At 40.6% G+C, this 19,423-nt stretch overlaps 1 protein-coding gene across 2 annotated transcripts in view; it reads right to left on the bottom strand.

The window, feature by feature from the left end:
• mtcl2 (microtubule crosslinking factor 2) overlaps positions 1 to 19,423 on the bottom strand; it is a 113,046-nt gene that overhangs the window by 86,772 nt on the left and 6,851 nt on the right. For both annotated transcript variants that reach the window (XM_069693899.1, XM_069693900.1), the window contains exons 3-4: positions 18,976 to 19,098; positions 3,236 to 3,385 (exon numbers count right to left, since the gene is read on the bottom strand). In XM_069693899.1, coding sequence (XP_069550000.1) covers positions 3,236 to 3,385; positions 18,976 to 19,098 — 273 coding nt within the window. The remainder of the gene's footprint in view (positions 1 to 3,235; positions 3,386 to 18,975; positions 19,099 to 19,423) is intronic.

The raw sequence follows: 19,423 nt of genomic DNA, 5'->3' as shown, positions 1-19,423 counted from the left end.
TGAAGGCTGTGGTATGAAGGGGGAGAGGGGGAGGACCGGCGGGAGGAGGAGGAGTACCAGGAGGAGATGGACAGAGTAGAGAGAGAGAGAGAGAGAGAGAGAGAGAGAGAGAGAGAGAGAGAGAGAGAGAGAGAGAGAGAGAGAGGAGGGAGATGGAAAAAGAAATCCCTGTATCAGCATTCCTCTGTGTGTCTCTATGGGAGCAGCAGGGGGGATGGAAGGTGAGAATAAATGGGAGAAAGAGATGGAGAGCACATGAGCGACGGAGGAGGGGGAGGTGGGATGTGAGGGAGGAAAGGAGAGGAGGACAGAGAAAATTAAGAGGAGAGAAAACATCTCCCTTCTCCCTGTTCGACTTAATTGCCTTGATTACCCACAATAAAGATGCGTGCTGCGTGTGTTCGTCCCACATTTCTGCGTGAACTTTGAGGGATCACCACTGGGACCAAAATGGAGGAAGTCACCATATAAGTAACATTACTGCACCATCCGACTTCGCTCTTTCACAGTAGAAAATGTTCCAAAAGAGACATGGTTGTCAGTGGTGAGACAGGAAAGGCAGCCACAACGCATGTTCACATGAATTAACGTGTTGCCCGTTTGGCAAAGTTAAACTACCTAACCCATAAACAATGCAGTAAAATGCAGCTACGGTTAGAAGAGGCTGGCAATGCTCATAATTTGATAAGGTGCAGCATGCAACAACGGTGGCCGATGAAGTCATTTATATACCTGCATTTTATAATATACAACTGAAGTGATAATGTAGGCTATCGGCTAGATAGTAGCTTATAAACATATTCATTGCAGAGGGTTGAAAATGTGATATAACAAATATATAATATTTAGAATATATATAATAACGATTAAATACATATATAATTTTTTTTTTAAAAGTAGCAAACAGAAGCAGCTAGCATAGAGCCTTTAACATGCTGACATGCCAATACCAATATGCAACTTCTAAATTCGGCCATTGACAACATAATGTTAGTAGCTACGACTGAGGAGAAAGGCTAAATAGCCACTTAGAGGTTACGAAAAAGCTGAAAAATGTACTTCTTATGATGATAATTCACAACATACACCAGCTAACAATATTATTTTCTCGAGAATTTGAAGAGATTGGATTACACTTGTACATAAAATACACTTAACTGATGTTTAATATTTTTGTCTAATTGAGATTATTAGAGCGGTTTCTCTGTGTTTTTTCAGCTAATGCATTTAAACTTAGTTTTGCAGAAACCCTCTTCATTCGGGAGGTCTCGCCAGTGCACCGCAGATCTCTGCTTTTTAAAGAATATCGATATCAGTGCAGACTGTAGGCTGCAGCCGCCGCACAATCAATAATTCACAAACCTTACACCTGTGAATTACCAAAGCCTTCACGGTGTACTGCTGTCTGTGTGGTTCAAAGCCTTTTTATCCACCCTGTTTATCTTTTATCTTTTCTGTATGTATTTATGAGTATCTCTCTGTCGCATGATGTCTCTCTCTAAAAGTCAGTTCTCTCCCTCAATTTTTCAGGCTCTGGGATGAATTTGAATCCTCATGTTTGCACTGTATGATCAAAGGTGAGACAGAAAGGAGTGAGACATTCCTGTGCAGATGAGCATGCACACAAACACAGCTCCCTGAATCATGTCAGCTATGTGAAGAACTCCCTTCACTGAAGGGTTGGCATAACTCTTGCAACAACAGACCCAAAAACGGCTCATGAAACCATGTTAGACAGTCAGGGAGCAAACAGCCAGAGAAAACCTCAGGACACCAATCATCTGGCCGGTCAACACACTGATACCGGCTGGAAAATAAAAGTACATTTAATTTACACTCGGTGAGGCTTTGTAGTTCTACTTCAACACATTTATCTCCTGGCTATGTTTACTACTTTCCAGTTTGAAAGTGAGGAGAGTTAATTGCGGCATCTGAAGTAAAAGTCAATGCAATTTTGATGCAAAGAGAATCTCAGATGACAATGAATGTTTGGGTGGTCATCCATTACCATTCCTTAAATTACTCCAGACTTCAGTGTTTTTTGTCGAAGAAAAACCTTTGAAGTGGGAATTTACCATGCAGAAAAACACTTTTGAACCAACAGCTCCTCTTCTTTTTGCAGCTCTATACAGAACATACGATGCAATACACTGAATACACTCGTCAATAATATTTTCAGCATTTAAAACCAGAGAGAAAGTTTGAAATACAAATCAACTGGAAAAAGACGCCATCATGACATTCAGGTGCTAAACCTGGATCAGTACTTCCTGATCTTACACCCTATCTAACACTTATATGGAAAAGACAAAAGAAGAGCATAAGTGGTGAAAACATTGAGCATCTCTTCCAGCCATCATCCAGCCATCCACAAACGGCAAACTGGCAGTTGCATCCAGGGAACACACAGTCCAGCCAGACCAGGGCAGACAGACCCAGATCCCCTGCCAGCGACCCAGACCTCCATCCAGCCCTGACCCACATCAAAGGTCTGGTACTGAGCCAAAGCCGTGACCACCAGACCATCAGACATTGGGGAAAATGAGACAGCGAAAAGAGGCAGGAGATAGACAAAGGACAGGATGGAAAGACGGAGCCTCATTTTCTGCTTTTCACTCAGACTGGACAGCACACAAGGAGACAGTGGAGAGGTCAATAGAGCTTCTCTCAGAGCAAATCAATGTATTTATACTTTGTTTCCCTTTTTCAAAAAGAGCACAGCATCAACTCTGCTTTGTTTATTTCCGCTTCAGCTGGCCCTGACACCAATTTCTATTCTTCCTTTTCATCACAGTGTTTTATTGGCTACACTTGTTTTAACAAAACAAGTCCCAAGAGTGGCAGCAGAGTGGCAGAAAGGAAGTAGACACTAGATGAGAACAGGGGCTCTCCTGAGGCCCAGAGAAGAAGTGAGCACAGTAAACATTGTTTTCTTAACAGGGAGAAAAAGGACGGCTGGCTAAATAAGGATCTGCCTGACCCTCTGGGTTTAGACTGAATTTCAAGTCACGGCAAAACTCAAATAGCTGTCACAAAATGAGAAACTGCACCAATCTGCGGACCCTGACATTTTTTTTCAGCTCTAAAACAAATATGTTCTTCACCAGGCCATTTGATACAGCGAATAATTCACATATTTATTACCATCAACAACAAAAAACAGCATTTATCTTATTCAGGAAGCCTGTTTGGCCTGTCCTGACCTGGCTCCATGTTTTGGATGTCCTGGTCCTACCTTATCATTCTCCTGCTGCAGCACCTGCTTGGCGACCTCCAGGTCCTGCAGTCGGACCCTCAGCTCCTCGTTCTCCTGCTCAAGACCACTCCTCTTCTTCTCCACGCTGTCCAGCTGGCTGTGGACACGGATGGACACGTCCTTCGCCACCTGAGAGGGTGGAAAGGGAGGAAGAGGAGTTCATCTCAGTGTTTCTTAGAGTCAGTCAAAACACTTTATGTTTTTTTTAAATGTATGCAAAGATACTTTTTTGTACCTCAGTTTTCAAAAAATAATTTTCTCCCAAAACTCATTCTAAAGTGCATTAATGTCTTAAAACGTTCTTAGTTTGACTGTAAAGCCGTCAATAACCAGCAGTGAGGGGAGGGGCTTGTTGTCAGCACATTTTAATTCAAGCATTTAAGAGCTGAATCCAAGTAACATGTCTGCACAATTTATGTTTTCTTCTCTAAAAGGAAGCACTAAGCAGAGTTATGAGTATGTCTTGCAGTAAGCAGATCTTAAGTCGCCAGGGTGACGACAATAACATGAGCTGTCAGCAAGGGATATTGCTCAGGAGATTACTTTTTATGTTATTTATCTCTTTTCAGGTAAAAGGGAGAATCATGTCTCTTTTTTTTTAATTACTTTCCAGGCATCAGAGATGTTGTCGGACGACTGCCAGTGTAAACAGGACCAGTTAAACGCTGGTTATTTTTCACCGGGTCTGTGAAGTCTTTTGTCTATCAGCAGGATCCTTCTGCATGAACGATTCCGTGTGCGTGAGGAGGGAGCGATTTTTTTAATCTAATAAAGCCGAAAAAGATAATTAATACCCGTCTGGCAGAAACTGATCTTTTATACATAATGTGATCTTATGAAAGTCTGATTGTTTCCTCCCCAAAGGCAGCTATTCATTAAAAGTTTCTAATGTCAAAGAGTTGAGCTGACATCAACTCCTTGATGCCTGCAGCAGAAGGATACAAAAGAAGTGGTAAAAGTATATATATATATATATATATATGATATATGATAACGAAACTACTATCCTGTTGTTATTAAAGCTGAAATGATAGGTCAATTTATTAGTTGGTCAACAGAAAATTAATTCAATCAATTAAAATGATGAAATTCTTTGATTCCAGCTTCTGAAATATGGATATTTTCTGGTTCCTTTTGTCCTCCATAATAATAAACTGAATCTATCCTGGTTGTGGACTGTTGGTTGGGACCAAGTGGCAACCAACCATCATGTCACCCATTGGTTTGTGAGATGCTGTTTTGAAGCCTCAAGTTCAGTATTTCGGTTGTTGCCATCTTGTTTTTTTTGGAGCCAGAAGTGACCCTATTTGGACGAGCTGGGGATTAGCGAGGGGTGGATCTTCCTGAGAGTCAGAGGACACCCGCCCACCTATTCCAGAAACCCATCTGCGCCACATGCCTGTCAATAAAATCAGGCAAGCCCCCAAGAATTATTTTCAGACAGACCACCAGAAAACTAGTCAGAAGAAGTCAATTTGGCCAATGACATGATAATGACTTGTGGATAAACATTCCTTGCATTTGTATTTCACGAGAGAAGTTGACGCTTTTTGAATGGGAGTCTATTGGAGCCAAAGTTTTTTTTGAGTCAGCCCCTAGTGGCGCTCAGTGATATTGCTCTTTAAGACGCTTATGCATTGGCTTAAATTTTCAGACCCAAATACTACATCCATTTTTAAATACAGTCTATAATAAAAACCTAAGAGTCTAAATGACTAACTTGTACTGCTACATACAAACTTAACTTGGAAACAAACAAATCCTCAGATTGGAAAAAGAGGATTATGTTATTTTTGGGGAAATAATTAATCATGTCTCAAAATAATCAGTTAATCAACAACACACATATTAAGGCAGAAGACACAGATGATGATTTGCAAAAAAATAAAGTGTGGTCATATCTCTATTCTGTTCTATTTTTTCTGTAAATATTTTCTTCAGCTGTGTGACATTGAAAGTCACCACCTAACAGCAGTTCATGACCCACACAGTTTAAAAAAACAAAACAATTGCACTGGACAGATATCTGTGTCACGCTCAATCAGTGATCAGTGGTTATTAAAAAAGATAAGTATGTTTTTAAAAAAAAAGTGAAGAGGAGCCTATAAAGACGGTCATTCACTTTAATAAATATTGATTCTAACTTCAAACTATCTGCCTTGGCTCCATTGAAAATAAATTTGATGGCTTTTATTTTAATAGGCTGTATTAGATTTGATGAAATGAAACTTTAATGATTCCCATCGGGAGCTGAGGAAAATAATTTATCCAGTGATAAGAGGAAAAACGTCTGTGTTAAATCACTCACCCAGCTGCTCATAAATGTACTTAAACTCCATTAACCTCGATACTGATTTCATCTGCTAGGATGAGGGTTTTTGTATCTACTGATTTAAGAGTTTATATTGATAGATTCTACTCCCATAGCAACAATTACTCAGTTATTGATTTATTATTCACAGTCATTTTGCTAAATAAGAACCATGTATATTGAACTTCTCACCATCATGCAGTGGTGATAAATCAACATACAACCAACCACATCATCTCCTTTATTGACCAAGTATCAAAATATATAGAATATTTTCTTTTCAGTCTAAAAGCATACCTGGATACCTATACTGAAGTAATCACTGTGAGAGAGAGTAAATTTTTCGGATTGGTTATCAGCATAATTACTATCTTTCCTGTTTATAATCACATGTAAGTGGCTGAATGCATGCGTATTTGTTTGCTGTGTGTATTTAGTGTCTGTTTGTTTCACACTTTTGTGTCCCATAGCTCATCTGCAACATTAACACAGTTTGTTATTGTGTGGATTTACTGTGTCTGTATGCCTGGGTATGAATGTGTGTTTGTACGTCTGTGTGTGTGAGTGTGTGTTTGAACCGGTGCCAGTGTGCAGCTGAGTCCCACAATGCCCCTCTGTCCTGCCCACTCTCACTCTACCCAACTGCTCCACCACGCTCCAATTCATGTTTTAATGCGTGTAAACATGTTTGCATGTGTGTGTAGACTGTGTGTTTCTTCTTCACGCTGTCATTCAGATTCTCTCTTGTTTCAGCAAGTCCTAATAGTACCAATTGTGCTCTGGTACTTTTCTTTATAATGCCCTGTCGCTTTCTGCCATTTGTTATACTCCACTTCCTCCCATGTAATTATCAACTTTATTCAACCACCACTCATCTTCTGATCGTGTTACAACTGTTATAATTTAGTCAACAAAGGACAAACACTAAGATGTATCTCCTTATACAATGCTGACAGTGCAGCTTTTGGTTGTTGGATCAGAAAAAAAAAAAGACTGCACTGAACCAATCAAAGTCAGTCACACTGTAACTTTCACACTCGGATACCAATTCAGGGAAATGTCTGTCTCTTTAGCTGCTACATACTTCAATGTGTTCATTGAATTAAGTTCATTGTGTGCTGATTGCTAACTGTCTGTCTGCTGTTTGGTGCTGAGCAGGTAGGTTTTTAGAGGTTTTCCTCTGGAAACAGCTGCCGGCTATATGGCTGAAAATTATTCTGTGAGAACGGTGGGAGTGACTGAAAGTAAAGCTGCTGACAAAGCAGCTAAACAATGAGATGAAACTCAATATAAAGCTCTATAAAGGCGAGGAAAGCTGCAGATTCCAATAGTAATGCTACGTACATTGTGAAAATACTGATTATATCCAATTAAATTAAATCAGGATCTGTCCTTAACCTTAACTAAACTGATTAAATATAGAAATTATAACTGTTCTATCAACAAAGTTCTTCAGCCTCGCTCCTAGGAACCATCACATCCATGCTGACTGATAGATACCCCACTCGCTACTGATTGGTCAGGGCAAAACAAAACATCCACCCTGATCACAACACTGTACCAGTCAGAGTTTCACATCAGGCTCATATGCCACGAAAGTTACGCAATTTTAGGACTCAATGCCGACATTCATCATCAGCATTTGTGCATCACAACAGAGAGGAGTTCTTAAATCCCCTGCACCTTCATGTGGATTGTAAAGGTGATTGATCATCACTGTGGTTTTAATTTTCATCAGCGTATGAACATTATAAAAAGAAAACAGCTTTTATCAACACAATGTTTTCACCCCTCTTTCTTTTTGCCCTCCTCCTCGCCTCACTTTTTTAATGTCCTCCTCTTCAAAACTCCTTTGTCAGCCTTTGACTCCTAATAAATGCCGTATTGTTCTTCCATGTTAAAGGGAAACGTGAAGGAATTTAACGCCATTGAAGCTGAGCTTTTACCCAGCAACAGAGCTATAGGATGTAATTAGGATTCAGTCAGGGTGCTGCCGAGCTGGGTGAGAAAGTGTGCGTGTGTGTGTGTGTGTGTGTGTGTGTGTGTGTGTGTGTGTGTGTGTGTGTGTGTGTGTGTGTGTGTGTGTGTGTGTGTACATGTGTGAATGTGTTAAAGAGGGAGTGTGTGACAGAGGGAGTATGGAGAGAGTGAAAAACACCAAACCTACAAGAACAGAGCAAACAAGGGTTTTTTGACACACACACACACACTCTCACACACACACACACACACACACACACACACACACACACACACACACACACACACACACACACACACACACACACACACACACACACACACACACACACACACACACACACACACACACACACACACACACACACACACACACACACACACAGGGCAAACAGCCATGTCATTCTTCAAGTGGCAGTTAGTCATCAAAAGGATCTTTTTCATGACACTGTGTGTTTGATAGCACTCAACAACTGGAGTCTTGTTCTTCCTGTTATCCTCCTGTCTGCACTTGGACTGCGCGCACACACACACACACACACACACACACACACACACACGCGCGCGCACACACACACACAAGCGCACGCACAAACACACACACAGACGCACGTAAAGCCTCGCTGATAAAATCTACAAGGCGGGAGGTCATTAGGGGTGACCGTTATGGAAACAAAATAGCTGTGTGCGCTTGCGTGTGTACAGTTGTAATAAACTTTATAAGGATTTAATATCAAATTAGGTATTGAACTCACAAAAAAGGATATTTTTTCACCCCTCACTTCTTGATGGTCTGTTATAGGACTGAGTTTAGCCTTTCGTATAGTGTTATGGTGAAGGTTGAGGCTAGACATAGCTGTGGTGGTTGGGCTGGAGAAGGCATTCTATCAATGAAGGTGTTAATGAATGAATTGTAAAAGTTAAAGAAAAATGCATTTCTAAGACAAAAAAAATTGAATTTACTTCTTCACTTCCACCCTTAAAGAATTCTGGTCTTCAATTTATTTTACTGAATAATATTAAGTTTTATAAAGGTTCTCCCCGATGTAACAGCACATCGGGTGCCCAGCAATGTTAGTGTGCTGTATTTTGACAGCTGGACAAACTCTTTGACCACAGAAGATACGTTCGCTCCTACCACCAACCTGCAGGCTGCTGCTAACCATCTTCTCAAACCCCATCACTAAGCTCATTAGAATAAGTTGTAGCTTAAAATAGAAGGAATAGCAATTTAACGTGCTTACAACAGCTCACTGTCGGAAAGTACCCTAACAGAGAACTGAGGTAACACTTTCATCTGTTTAACAAACTCCAGAAAAAGGGAAACTGCTAGCCAAGTTCATTCTTGATGTTTTGTGGGTAGTTTGCCAGCCAACAGGAAACCAACTGGACTGAAGACCAATATGGAGATCTCAAGTGTATTTGCATATGTAATGTATAATAACAGGAATGGTTTGAGAAGCTAGCCTAGTGGAACAGACCTAAATTTAGTACATGAACATATGGGTCTGGATACCCTCCAAATAGTCTCCAAACATTGCATCCTAATGAGCGTAGACCTTGGCTTAATTAATCAGCATTGTCTACCATATGTGCCGAAGCTCTGTCACACTTGGCTTCAATATCATCATACTTAGCCACCCACACTGATCACTGATTGGTGGCTGCGCAAACTAGAAAACTGAAGGTGTGACCAACAGTGTGGCAGAGCCAGCTATTGAGGAACATGAGATAAAGGTGTTGCCTTGGCTTCCAAATTCCCCAGATCTCAATCTAATCGAGCATCTGTGTAATGTGCTGGAACAACAAGTCCAATTGCTAGTTCTACTTTACCAAACCTAAAGGAGGAACAAGCTGACATCTTGGTACCAGACACCACAGGACACCTTCAGAGAGCTCATAAAGTCCATGCCAGGGCCGATGGTCCTTTTTGGTGCATGAGTGTAATCGCACTAACAAATGTATCCTCTTGATTCAATCTGCTTTAAGTGCTTATAGGAGCAGTGGGAGGCAACGGTACAAAGCCTGGGGACAGCTCCAGTCCAACCCGAGCGATGACAGAAAAACTTCTAATACCTGCTGAAACATGTACATCTTCTGGTGTGGGAGGCAACAGGCAGACCTGAGAAAGGCTTCAGTCAGCCAAATTAATTTACTTCTCCACTTTGGTATTACCAACTTCCAAAAAAACAAGCTCAGCAGTCGTTGTCCTTTGAGGTTTTTAAAATGTAATTTGTGGCTGAAAGCATTTTTGCGGTATTGGTTTCTCAAAGATACAGAACACATTAAAAAAAATTTATGGTTGAATATATGTAGGAACCTCAATTATATTTAGTGGTGCACTGTCATGCTGCTTTTAAGAGTGTTTTAGCTTCCTGTAGTGCTTTAGCATTTCTGTTGTCAAGTAAAACAGGAACATAATCGTATATTCTGATGCAGAAATCTGACAGAACCAATCAGTCAATCAGTAGTTTCATTTACCTCAGCACTCTACAGTGGTTCAGCCTGTTTTTTACTGTGTCACAAATCACTGTGGCTTCATGTTGGGGAACGATGACTCTACTAAAACTGAGGTCTCGTAGTCAGCCTTGGAGGTGAGTGTATTGTTTCTTTAATGAGCTATGAAATATGCTTACAAAGTGCGACTCTTTGTAGAATTATCGACGGTCTATTGTTTGGCTGAACCCGTCAGTTTATCATGGAGGAGGGAAATGCAGAATCAGCTTGTACCTGCACAGACCAAAAAGGTCTGAAAAAACACCATTCAATGGTTCTTTAAAGTAGACTTTCTCTGTCTACATCTGGTTTCAGTACATACAATATCAGAGATGTATCACTTTGTGTTGCAATTTATTTTATCAATAGCTAATGAAAAAGTAACATATTTCACATTAAGATCCAGTGACAGTAGCAGCACCTGTCTGAGGTGCCAGTATGTGGATTCACCTATAATATATCTTATTTTAGGACACTTTTGTTTTGTGTGTAAAGTCTTTATCTGCGGTATCACGATATAGTCAAAAGACAACCACAGTACTAGATCAGAAGATCAGATTTCCTTTGGAAATGTTGCACAATCAAGTATAAAGTTAAATAAAATAAATTATCTGAAAATTGTAATTGGGTAAATAATATGCATTTGGTCATGTGAAAAATGTAGTACATCCAATGAAAACTGTTGGCTTTTTTCATGTTTGGACAAGCAAACATTTGGTACTCTTTGAAACAGTGGTTATCAACAATGGTGATCTACTCAAACAGATGAATCGATGACTGCAGGCTGCCTCAGGGATTGGGCAACGGAGGGTTATGAAACGGCTGAGTCATGAGGAAAATGCAGAGGTTTGAAACGGACAGCGCATGCATGAAAACCTTCAAACATCTTGCAACTGAAGGAATTTTGCCTGGAATAGTGGTCAGAAATGTCAGACAGCTGATGTCTGAGATTTGTAGACAAGTACACAAAACATCTACAAGAAGATATTTTTGCAATGGGGGGGCGATGCTAGCTTCTGATGCCAATGGTGAACTTACTTTTTCCCAAAGAAGAATATTACATCTACTGATGTTTTTGTTGAATAAATTAATAAAGTTGCAAATTGTCTTTGTTGTTTACAGCTTTATTTGCAGGTATTGTACCAAAGAGGATCAAATGTTTGCTCACCGACACTTGTAAAAAGAAACCAACAGTTATTTCCACAGGATGTACTTACTTTGTGATGGCTGTTAGTGTTATGTAAGACCCTCCATAGTTTCACATCAAAGGCTCTTAAACTCCTGGAAGATTTTAGCAGCTTGCATGGCAGCTAAGGAGAAACTTTGGCTAGCTAGACAGATCACACAACTTCACACTGTTTATAAAATACTGAGTGTAAGACACATTTTTGGTTCTCTGACAATCTAACAAGACACAGATGTTTATATTTTTTATTTCTACACTGAAGGCAGTTCATCACTGCTGCTTTTGTATGCGCGATGTCATCATGTACAGCCCTGGACCTGAAACATGGTACTGATAACTTATGAAAAAAGTATCGCTGAACTTCCATCTACCCATAACTTATAATTCGTGCTTTTAAGATTCAAATCCAAAGAGGGAAAAAAGATGAGAACATATTGTAACTTAGGACTTCTCAAAGAGGCTACCAGTACCAAAAAGTTAGCCCTGATGTGGATGCTGTTGACCTTTTTAACATTCTGGTCTCCCAATCCACTTAGAGGATGTTACATCACAAGTAGTCTGCTTGGTGTCTATATATAAAGCCGTTATGTGTGAAAGAGAGAGAGAGCCAGTGGCGTGACAGCCGTTCCAGTACAGGCTGTGATCCATCTATCTTTGGAGAGAGGCACGGGCAGAGGGAGGTGACAAGAGAGGCTGATGAAATGTGATGAATTCCCACAATTCCCAGCACGCCGTTTGGCGGCTCGATAAGTGTGACCGCACCTCCAGTATCACCAACAATCATGTCATCCATCCATCCATCCATCCATCCATCCATCTATTCATGTATTCATACAGGCATTTATCCAGAAGTATCAGTACTTTGTGTTATAGTAGTAGTAGTATTGAAGTTGTAGTAGTAGGGCGACAAAAGGTTTCAAAATCTTTCAGTTCTCTTTTAAGTTAATTGTTCAATCGATAACATGTCAGAAAATAGTAAAAATGGTCCTAACTGGCTCAAAGGCAATATGGTGATGAATTCATGCTGATTGTGTTGTCAACACTCTAAAACCAAAACATATTCAATATTCAATCAATATTGATCCAGTGATTGTTTTGATTGATTAATTAATAACTTAAAATATTTGCTGATTGTCAACCTTTTGCTAATTTCTTGTAAAAATAGCAATCAGTGAATCAACTAATCATTTCAGAGCAAGTAACTGTTTCCTAATTCCTCGACTGAGCAGTGATTAGTGGGTGCTATCAAAACCCCCAAAAAATGTCTGTTCAAATGTCATCTGCAAACAAGGAGGTGGGTCATGATTTTTGACTGGTTACTGAAATACAAAAAAAATGTTGTAGTATAAGCGAATATTATCAATCCCTTTTTCCCCTGCAGCGCCTAGTTGTAATGCGTTACTCCCATCATAAGGGGGCGGTAACGCACCTGAAGGCCAACCGCCACTAAACAACTTAAGGGGAAGAAGAACACGTTGCTAAAAAGGCTCCAGAGCTTTGCCAGGTTTGTGGCCTTGTGAGATTAGATGCCACAGTGCAAACACAAGAACGCTAATAGTCTAATTGTTACAGGCGACTATTGAATATTAATTTTGCTTAAGAGGTCTATCCCTCCGCAAACATTAGCATACCTGGCTAAAACAAGCATTATTGCCAAGAGGCAGGTCATAAGTCAATTAAATTATTTTGTTACGTTACAGGTCACATCAGAAAAATACCCAGATGAGCAGCCCAGATGCCAGTATCTCTCGAGTTTAGAGTTACATTAGTCGCTCTTAATTTGGTTTTGGGTCGTTTACATTGTAACTGCAGCCAAACTTGTGTGAAATAATGTTACTTTAACAAAAAAATATACAGAAAATATCAACATTAAAGCTTTAATCTAACCCCTGTGTTTCTTGTCAATCTGTCTGTATCTATTACTTAGCTATTATTTAGCTTTAAAACTTACAAGGGTTATGTCAGCACAAATAAAATTCTATGTGAATTTATAGAACTAGTAAAGCTATACTGGACCAGATTGAGCAAATGGAGACTTTTAAGTCTGTAGTGCTGTGAAGTGGTATCAGAATCTCTAATGGAAGAGATAATCAATACATGTAACAAAGATATGTGTATGTTGTTGAATACTGACAGATACTCGGTATCTTTTACTAAAGCTCAAAGAGCAAAGGCATCAACAGCATGGCACACACACTGATTCTTACTGTCAGGAGGGATGTACAGTGGGACACTAAACAGTGCTTCCTACCGTATGACACATGGTGAGACAGTGGGGGTTGGGATGTGTGTACATGTGTGTACAGTATGTGTGTGTGTGAGGAAGAGGAAGAACTAAACAGAGTCCAGTTTTGTCTCTCTCTCTCTCTCTCTCTCTCTCTCTCTCTCTCTCTCTCACACACAGCACAGAGCATATGGAGATGAGGCTGGGAGCTGGCCCTGTTCAGATAAATGTACCGGATACTTCTGCTTCCCGCCTCTAATCTAATGACTGTGTGTGATGGTGTGCTTCTATCTTTGTGAGGACCAGTTTGAGAGTAAGGCCTTGAGGTTGATAAAATGTTCTCATCCTTCATATGCCAATGCCTTTACCTTTTTCAATGTCAGGACTTTGGGCTAAAAACGTGCTGTTGTGAAGGTTAAAGCTATAGATGGCAATGAATGCAGCATTCACAATAAAGATCCTCAGTTAAAGTAGTATATACTAGGTTTACGTCTGATTGGGGGAGGGAGGAGGACTCTTAAGCATGTTATTAAACCTATAATATCATCTACAGGAAGCAAAGACACACACTCAACTAGGCCACAACAACAGATGGTGTATATACACTATATTATAGGTGGTATGATACTCACTGGTGCTACTACTGGGGAAAAAACTGAACTAAATGAAAAAATAAATGAGACAGAAAGAGGAAGGATATATAAATAGGACAGCATCAAATCGTTAAATTGTCTATATATATAATATATATAATGTTGACATTACCGCAAGCACAGATTGAACAGGTGCCATATGTAGCATAAATATTGTACATAGCACCATAAAGCTGTCCTGATTATAGTGGCCTGTGGTCTCTCCTTATTTGGGCAGCCAGAATGAAGAGTTCAAGGTCCACTGTCTCCAGGCTCTGTGCTAAGCTACACTAACATCTCCTCAGTCCCTCTGAAGGCCTGGAGAGGAAATCTTATTTTTCTCAAACAGCATACTTGCCCAAATGTTGAATGAGTATGTCTCTAAAGAGCAGCAGCTTTAGTTTAATGTGCTGATAATATGATTTTGTTTCCAAATTAAAGTTGTCTTTTAAATATCATACTTGTTTTCTGGCATGAAGCGAGCTGAAAAGACCCACTTGAGATGCCAGATATAGTCCGCCAGTCAAAATGCAGAGCTGATAGTCTCTGAGAATATGGTAAAGTACTGCTCTGTTGACATCATGTGAATCTTAACAACTATTTCCTGTGTGTGTGTGTGTGTGTGTGTGTGTGTGTGTGTGTGTGTGTGTGTGTGTGTGTGTGTGTGTGTGTGTGTGTGTGTGTGTGTGTGTCCAGATGTCTTCAGCCTGTGGGAAAGACAGTAATGTGTGAGCAGTACAGGAAATTATGTCAGAGGTTTTCATGGAGACTCTGATGACTGTAGACCCCCCTGAATCTCCCACTACACACACACACACACACACACACACACACACACACACACACACACACACACACACACACACACACACACACACACACACACACACACACACACACACACACACGCCACGTGCAAGCAGACATCCACAAGACTTCTAAATTGACACAAATAAGAGCATGTGATGTGCATAAGGAAATGTTTTTTGTCACCAAATATTCATGCGACAAACACATTAGCACAAAAACTTTTTTTTTCTTTATTTGAGCTTTTCTCCATCTGTATGTATCACTTTCAGCAGTCTTCATACTTTACATAAAAAAAGAGCTGAAGGCTACGAGAACAGCGAGACAAACAGAGAGACATAACAAGAATACGGACAAAGTAAGAGAGGAAGCGTGTCTGACAAGAGTTTGTGTGGGTGTGTGTGGGTGTCTGCATTTCCTGATTTCTTTGCATTTGCATGTGAGTGGGTCATCAAATCTGGAACCTGAAGCACAGACAGCCTTTAAGCCAATTACTTTTGTAAAGCAGCTCAGAGTCTAGCAGCTCAGCCAGTCAAGGTCAAGTTGGACCATGAATCGCAAAGTAGTGGGCGTGTCCAACACCAGCACTTCAGCTTAAGTAAGTAGTGCATTTTGTTATAATGCAGAAAAAAACATCCACATTTGTCTAAGTTATCAACACAATCACCATCTCATTTGGATTTCTTCCTCATGTTTCACCACATTTACATGTTGTGATTTGTCCTCGTTGCAAAGGAGGCTGATTTCTTTTGAAGTTGGGAAAACAACAACGCTGAACACAAAAAACATGTATGCGTGTATGTTCTAAATATTACACAAGATCCTTCTTTCTCATTGCTTCTGGCTTTTGCCATCACACAGTCAGTGGTTCCGCCTTTTTTTGGCCTGTGACCCCTGAATAGAAGGACATGTCTACTTGCAACCCCGTGTAACAAGTTACATACATATCCATGAGCCCTAGTCCAAAAAGTTCAAACCAAAGTATAAGTTGATTTGGGTAATTTTAGAAGTTACTGTTTGATAGATATCTCGCGGAGCCTTGTGGACTCCCCACATCCAGGTTAGCTAGCTGGATGTTATCTAATGGAAGGACCATCAAAGAAATGTTCTCTTTTCAAACGGTACTGGTGGATGAAGCAGACGGCCCTCAAGCAAATGTTTACGTTCCATTTAAATGTATAGTGTCATGCTGCATTTCACTACACAGTGAAGCATCATACGGTTAAACTTATTACACTATTTAATGCGACCCCGTGTTGCATAAATAAATACACTGGACTTTAACGAGTCTGTCCTGCTGGACATATTATATGCTGAATGAGGAGAGCATTGACCGCAGCATAACTCATTTTTAACTGATAGATCTCCTGTACAAATGTTTCATGCTAAGACTTTAGCATACACTGTGGAGCATTATCCAAGATGAGGGGATAAGGATTCCAGCAAAACACTTGTGCCAAGAGTTGTACATGGCCTAATTCAAGAATCAATGCATTATTTTATTCCATACTGGGAGTAAACCTGGTATTACCACACACAAATGTACAGCGTGAATATATCAGTCTGGGCATGTTTCATTGAGGATTGTTTCCAGTGGGGCGTAGACCTCGGGTTTATTTTGGAGCAACCTTTAACCCATCAGCATATGACAATACCGAACTAACCATGTTTTTAACCACAGAGGCCTTCCTCAGGTCTCAGTAAATGACCACCGCAGTCTTAACAGCCTCCAGCTTCACTTCCTTAATGGTTGCCAGCATTGCAAAAACTATTTATATCACTTTATCTGGCTTTACCACAGCCGACACTGTTGGGACTACAGTTCAAAAAACAAACACTTGACTGCAACGTCCTCACACAGCCACTCCCACAGGTCGCTCGTTGGTCCACCGTTTAGACTGGCTGATCAAGCGTAAATGCGAACAGGGTTTCCAGACTATAACAGCTAGGACTGAAGCTGTAAACATATTTTAGGTCATGTCTTTTACATGCGTGGCTCCCACTCTGCCCCAAAAAATAATGCTACAGCACTAGCATTTAGCATTACAAAAACTGCTGTCTTGTAGAAAGATGATTTGAGGGTTTTTTTATGACTTAGCAGCACAGTTGGAGAGTCTCCCAATAACCTCATGTTTTCTCATAATGTAGTTTTTCCATTCTAAATTTGGAATCCAAAGCTTATAGAGCTGCTACACTAAGTAGCACTGCTCAACTCTTTGTAGTCATTGTTCAGTTTTTTGTACTGCTATTAAAGTGACTTTCCAGTGCAGCTGAATCAGAGTGGAGTCATAGATGCAGGAGTGTCTGTTGTTATAAAGCTGATGATAAAGCTACCAGAATAAACAGAGGAGTGACTGTAACATTAGTAAAAGCTTAGCAAGGGCTTAATGCATGCACCCACACACAGAACAGCACGGTGTAACTTGACCTGGCGTCTGAGTCGGTGGCCCTGGCGGCAACATGGCACAATCAGCCATGTGTTGAGAGAGACTCCGAGAGGTCAGGTTTGTCTCCCAGCAGTGTGTTTTTCTCAGCTTTCTGTGTTAATGATACCACTTTGCTGATGCAGTCAACAGATGCAGACTTTACTTTTTTTTTTTCTCTCTCATCTCTGACAACACACTCCCTCTTCTTATCCCAACACAACAACTGGCTACTAAATTCAAGTCAGGCCTCCATTCAGATCAACTAATCCTCCCTGAATACCTTGTTTCCCCCCTCCTCTGTTTTTGTTTTTGTCTCTCTCTTTGACTTCTGTTAGCTTCTCTTCCCTCTTTCAGTCTTCCTCTCTGCATTTTCCTCCCTGCTTTATCCTCCAACTCTGATTGGCTGATTTGAATTTTCAAACATTGAAACCCCCCCCCCCCCTTTCATCTCAGCAGCACACGCATGCTCACAGACCCAGGATGTATGCTCATCCTTTTCCCTCCTTCCGTCCATCCTCACTTCCCCTCCTTCCCTCCAAAACAACCAGATGGTGAGACAGCAGCTGAGAGACAGACAGCAGCAGCAGGCGGAAAGCCCTCCGAGAGTGATATCACAGTCTCACTCTCACACGCACTCTCGCTCTTTGAGGGTATAAAGGCCTCATTGTGTCCTCCTTCGCATGGAAAATGTCGGAGGAATCCTGCGAGCTTGACGGAGAGTAACCATAGTCCAGGGCCGGCGTGACAAAATACACACTCAGAGGCTTTTGTTTGTGTACAATCCCCCTTTATCAGGGATTCCTGAACTGACTGGGACGACTGGTGTGTGAAGGGCACTTGTAAGATAGAGTGCGTGCTGACATGTATTTACTGTATCTGTGTAAATGTAATCCTTAGTGGGGGTTTCTTGAGTGAGCGACTGATCAGTTTATTACCATTTGAGGTCAGTCAAATGAGGGAAAGCCTGACCCAACCAGAGTCCTGTGACTCTAACAGTGTGAGAACTGTCTCAAAATACAGAAACTTCATCCAAAACAAAACACAGCACATACAGTATACATGCATACATGTTAGCCATGTTCTAGGTCTTGCTTCTTGGGAAACAGTGGTTTGTTATTTCCGCTGCTGTTTTTGACTAACATATGGCCATATGTACGTATTGTTTGTGTCCTTTTAATGCAAGCATAGATTAGAGTTCTCGCACTTGCAATCAAAAAACAAATTAACAAAGTAAAAACAAATGAACTGAGGATAAAATAGTTTGGATTGCAAACATGTCAGGTCTTACAGTTTTGTTGGTTTCAGCCACAGACATCAGACTTTGAAAAATATAAATGGCGAGTTGCGAGTGGGCTAATAAATATTGGAAATAAATTCAACAATTCCTCAGGGAGTGATTTTTGATTTCTAGAGGACAAAGATTTCTCATAGACACTAAATTAGCTTTTCACCTAATAAACCAGCTTATAACTGTTTTGTTTGAGTATTTTGGAGTAGAAACTCGTATTAAAGACAAAATAGCTTATCATGCTCACACTTGACCTCATTTTGCAACCAAACTACGTCAGACACTTCAACATCAATAAGCCAGCTTACAGCCACACTACAGCTCACTCTTTATCCTCTTTATCTCTTTATCTTTCACACATACACTTACTTTTACGTCTTGCTCGAGTGTTCGTATCAGCTCTCCATCCACCTGCCCTGTTTGAGCCACGCGGAGGGAGCGCCGCTCTGCCTTCCTCAGCCGGTACTGCAGGATGCGGCAGGTCTTGTTTGCCTGCAGAAGGGAGGTGTCAGCAGATGATAATATGTGTCATGTGTCTAAGTCCTCTTTGTTACTCTGCTTCACTTTATTGTGCCTGGCAGCAGTCATTACAAAACATGCAGCACAAAAACACATAAAAGAATGAAGCAAGGCTCTTTTGCTTTATAATTCTACATCTTAAATCCACCCATCTTCCTTTAAGGGGTCATTTTGCAGATCTATAATGAGCCTGGATTTGCGTAGCACTTCTTGATCAAAGGTGACATTCAGGCGATTGATTATCTATTGTCTTACTTGCCTGTTTCAAAGCATTCTGCAGCCTCTGCTTGTTTTATAC

Source organism: Brachyistius frenatus, unplaced genomic scaffold, assembly GCF_029030835.1.
Source record: "Brachyistius frenatus isolate BFR_SWC_R1_liver_20210118 unplaced genomic scaffold, ASM2903083v1 Contig_16, whole genome shotgun sequence".
NCBI classification, from domain to species: domain Eukaryota; kingdom Metazoa; phylum Chordata; class Actinopteri; family Embiotocidae; genus Brachyistius; species Brachyistius frenatus.
The sequence above is the reverse complement of the archived record's forward strand: the minus strand, read 5'-3'. Positions and strand labels throughout refer to the sequence as shown.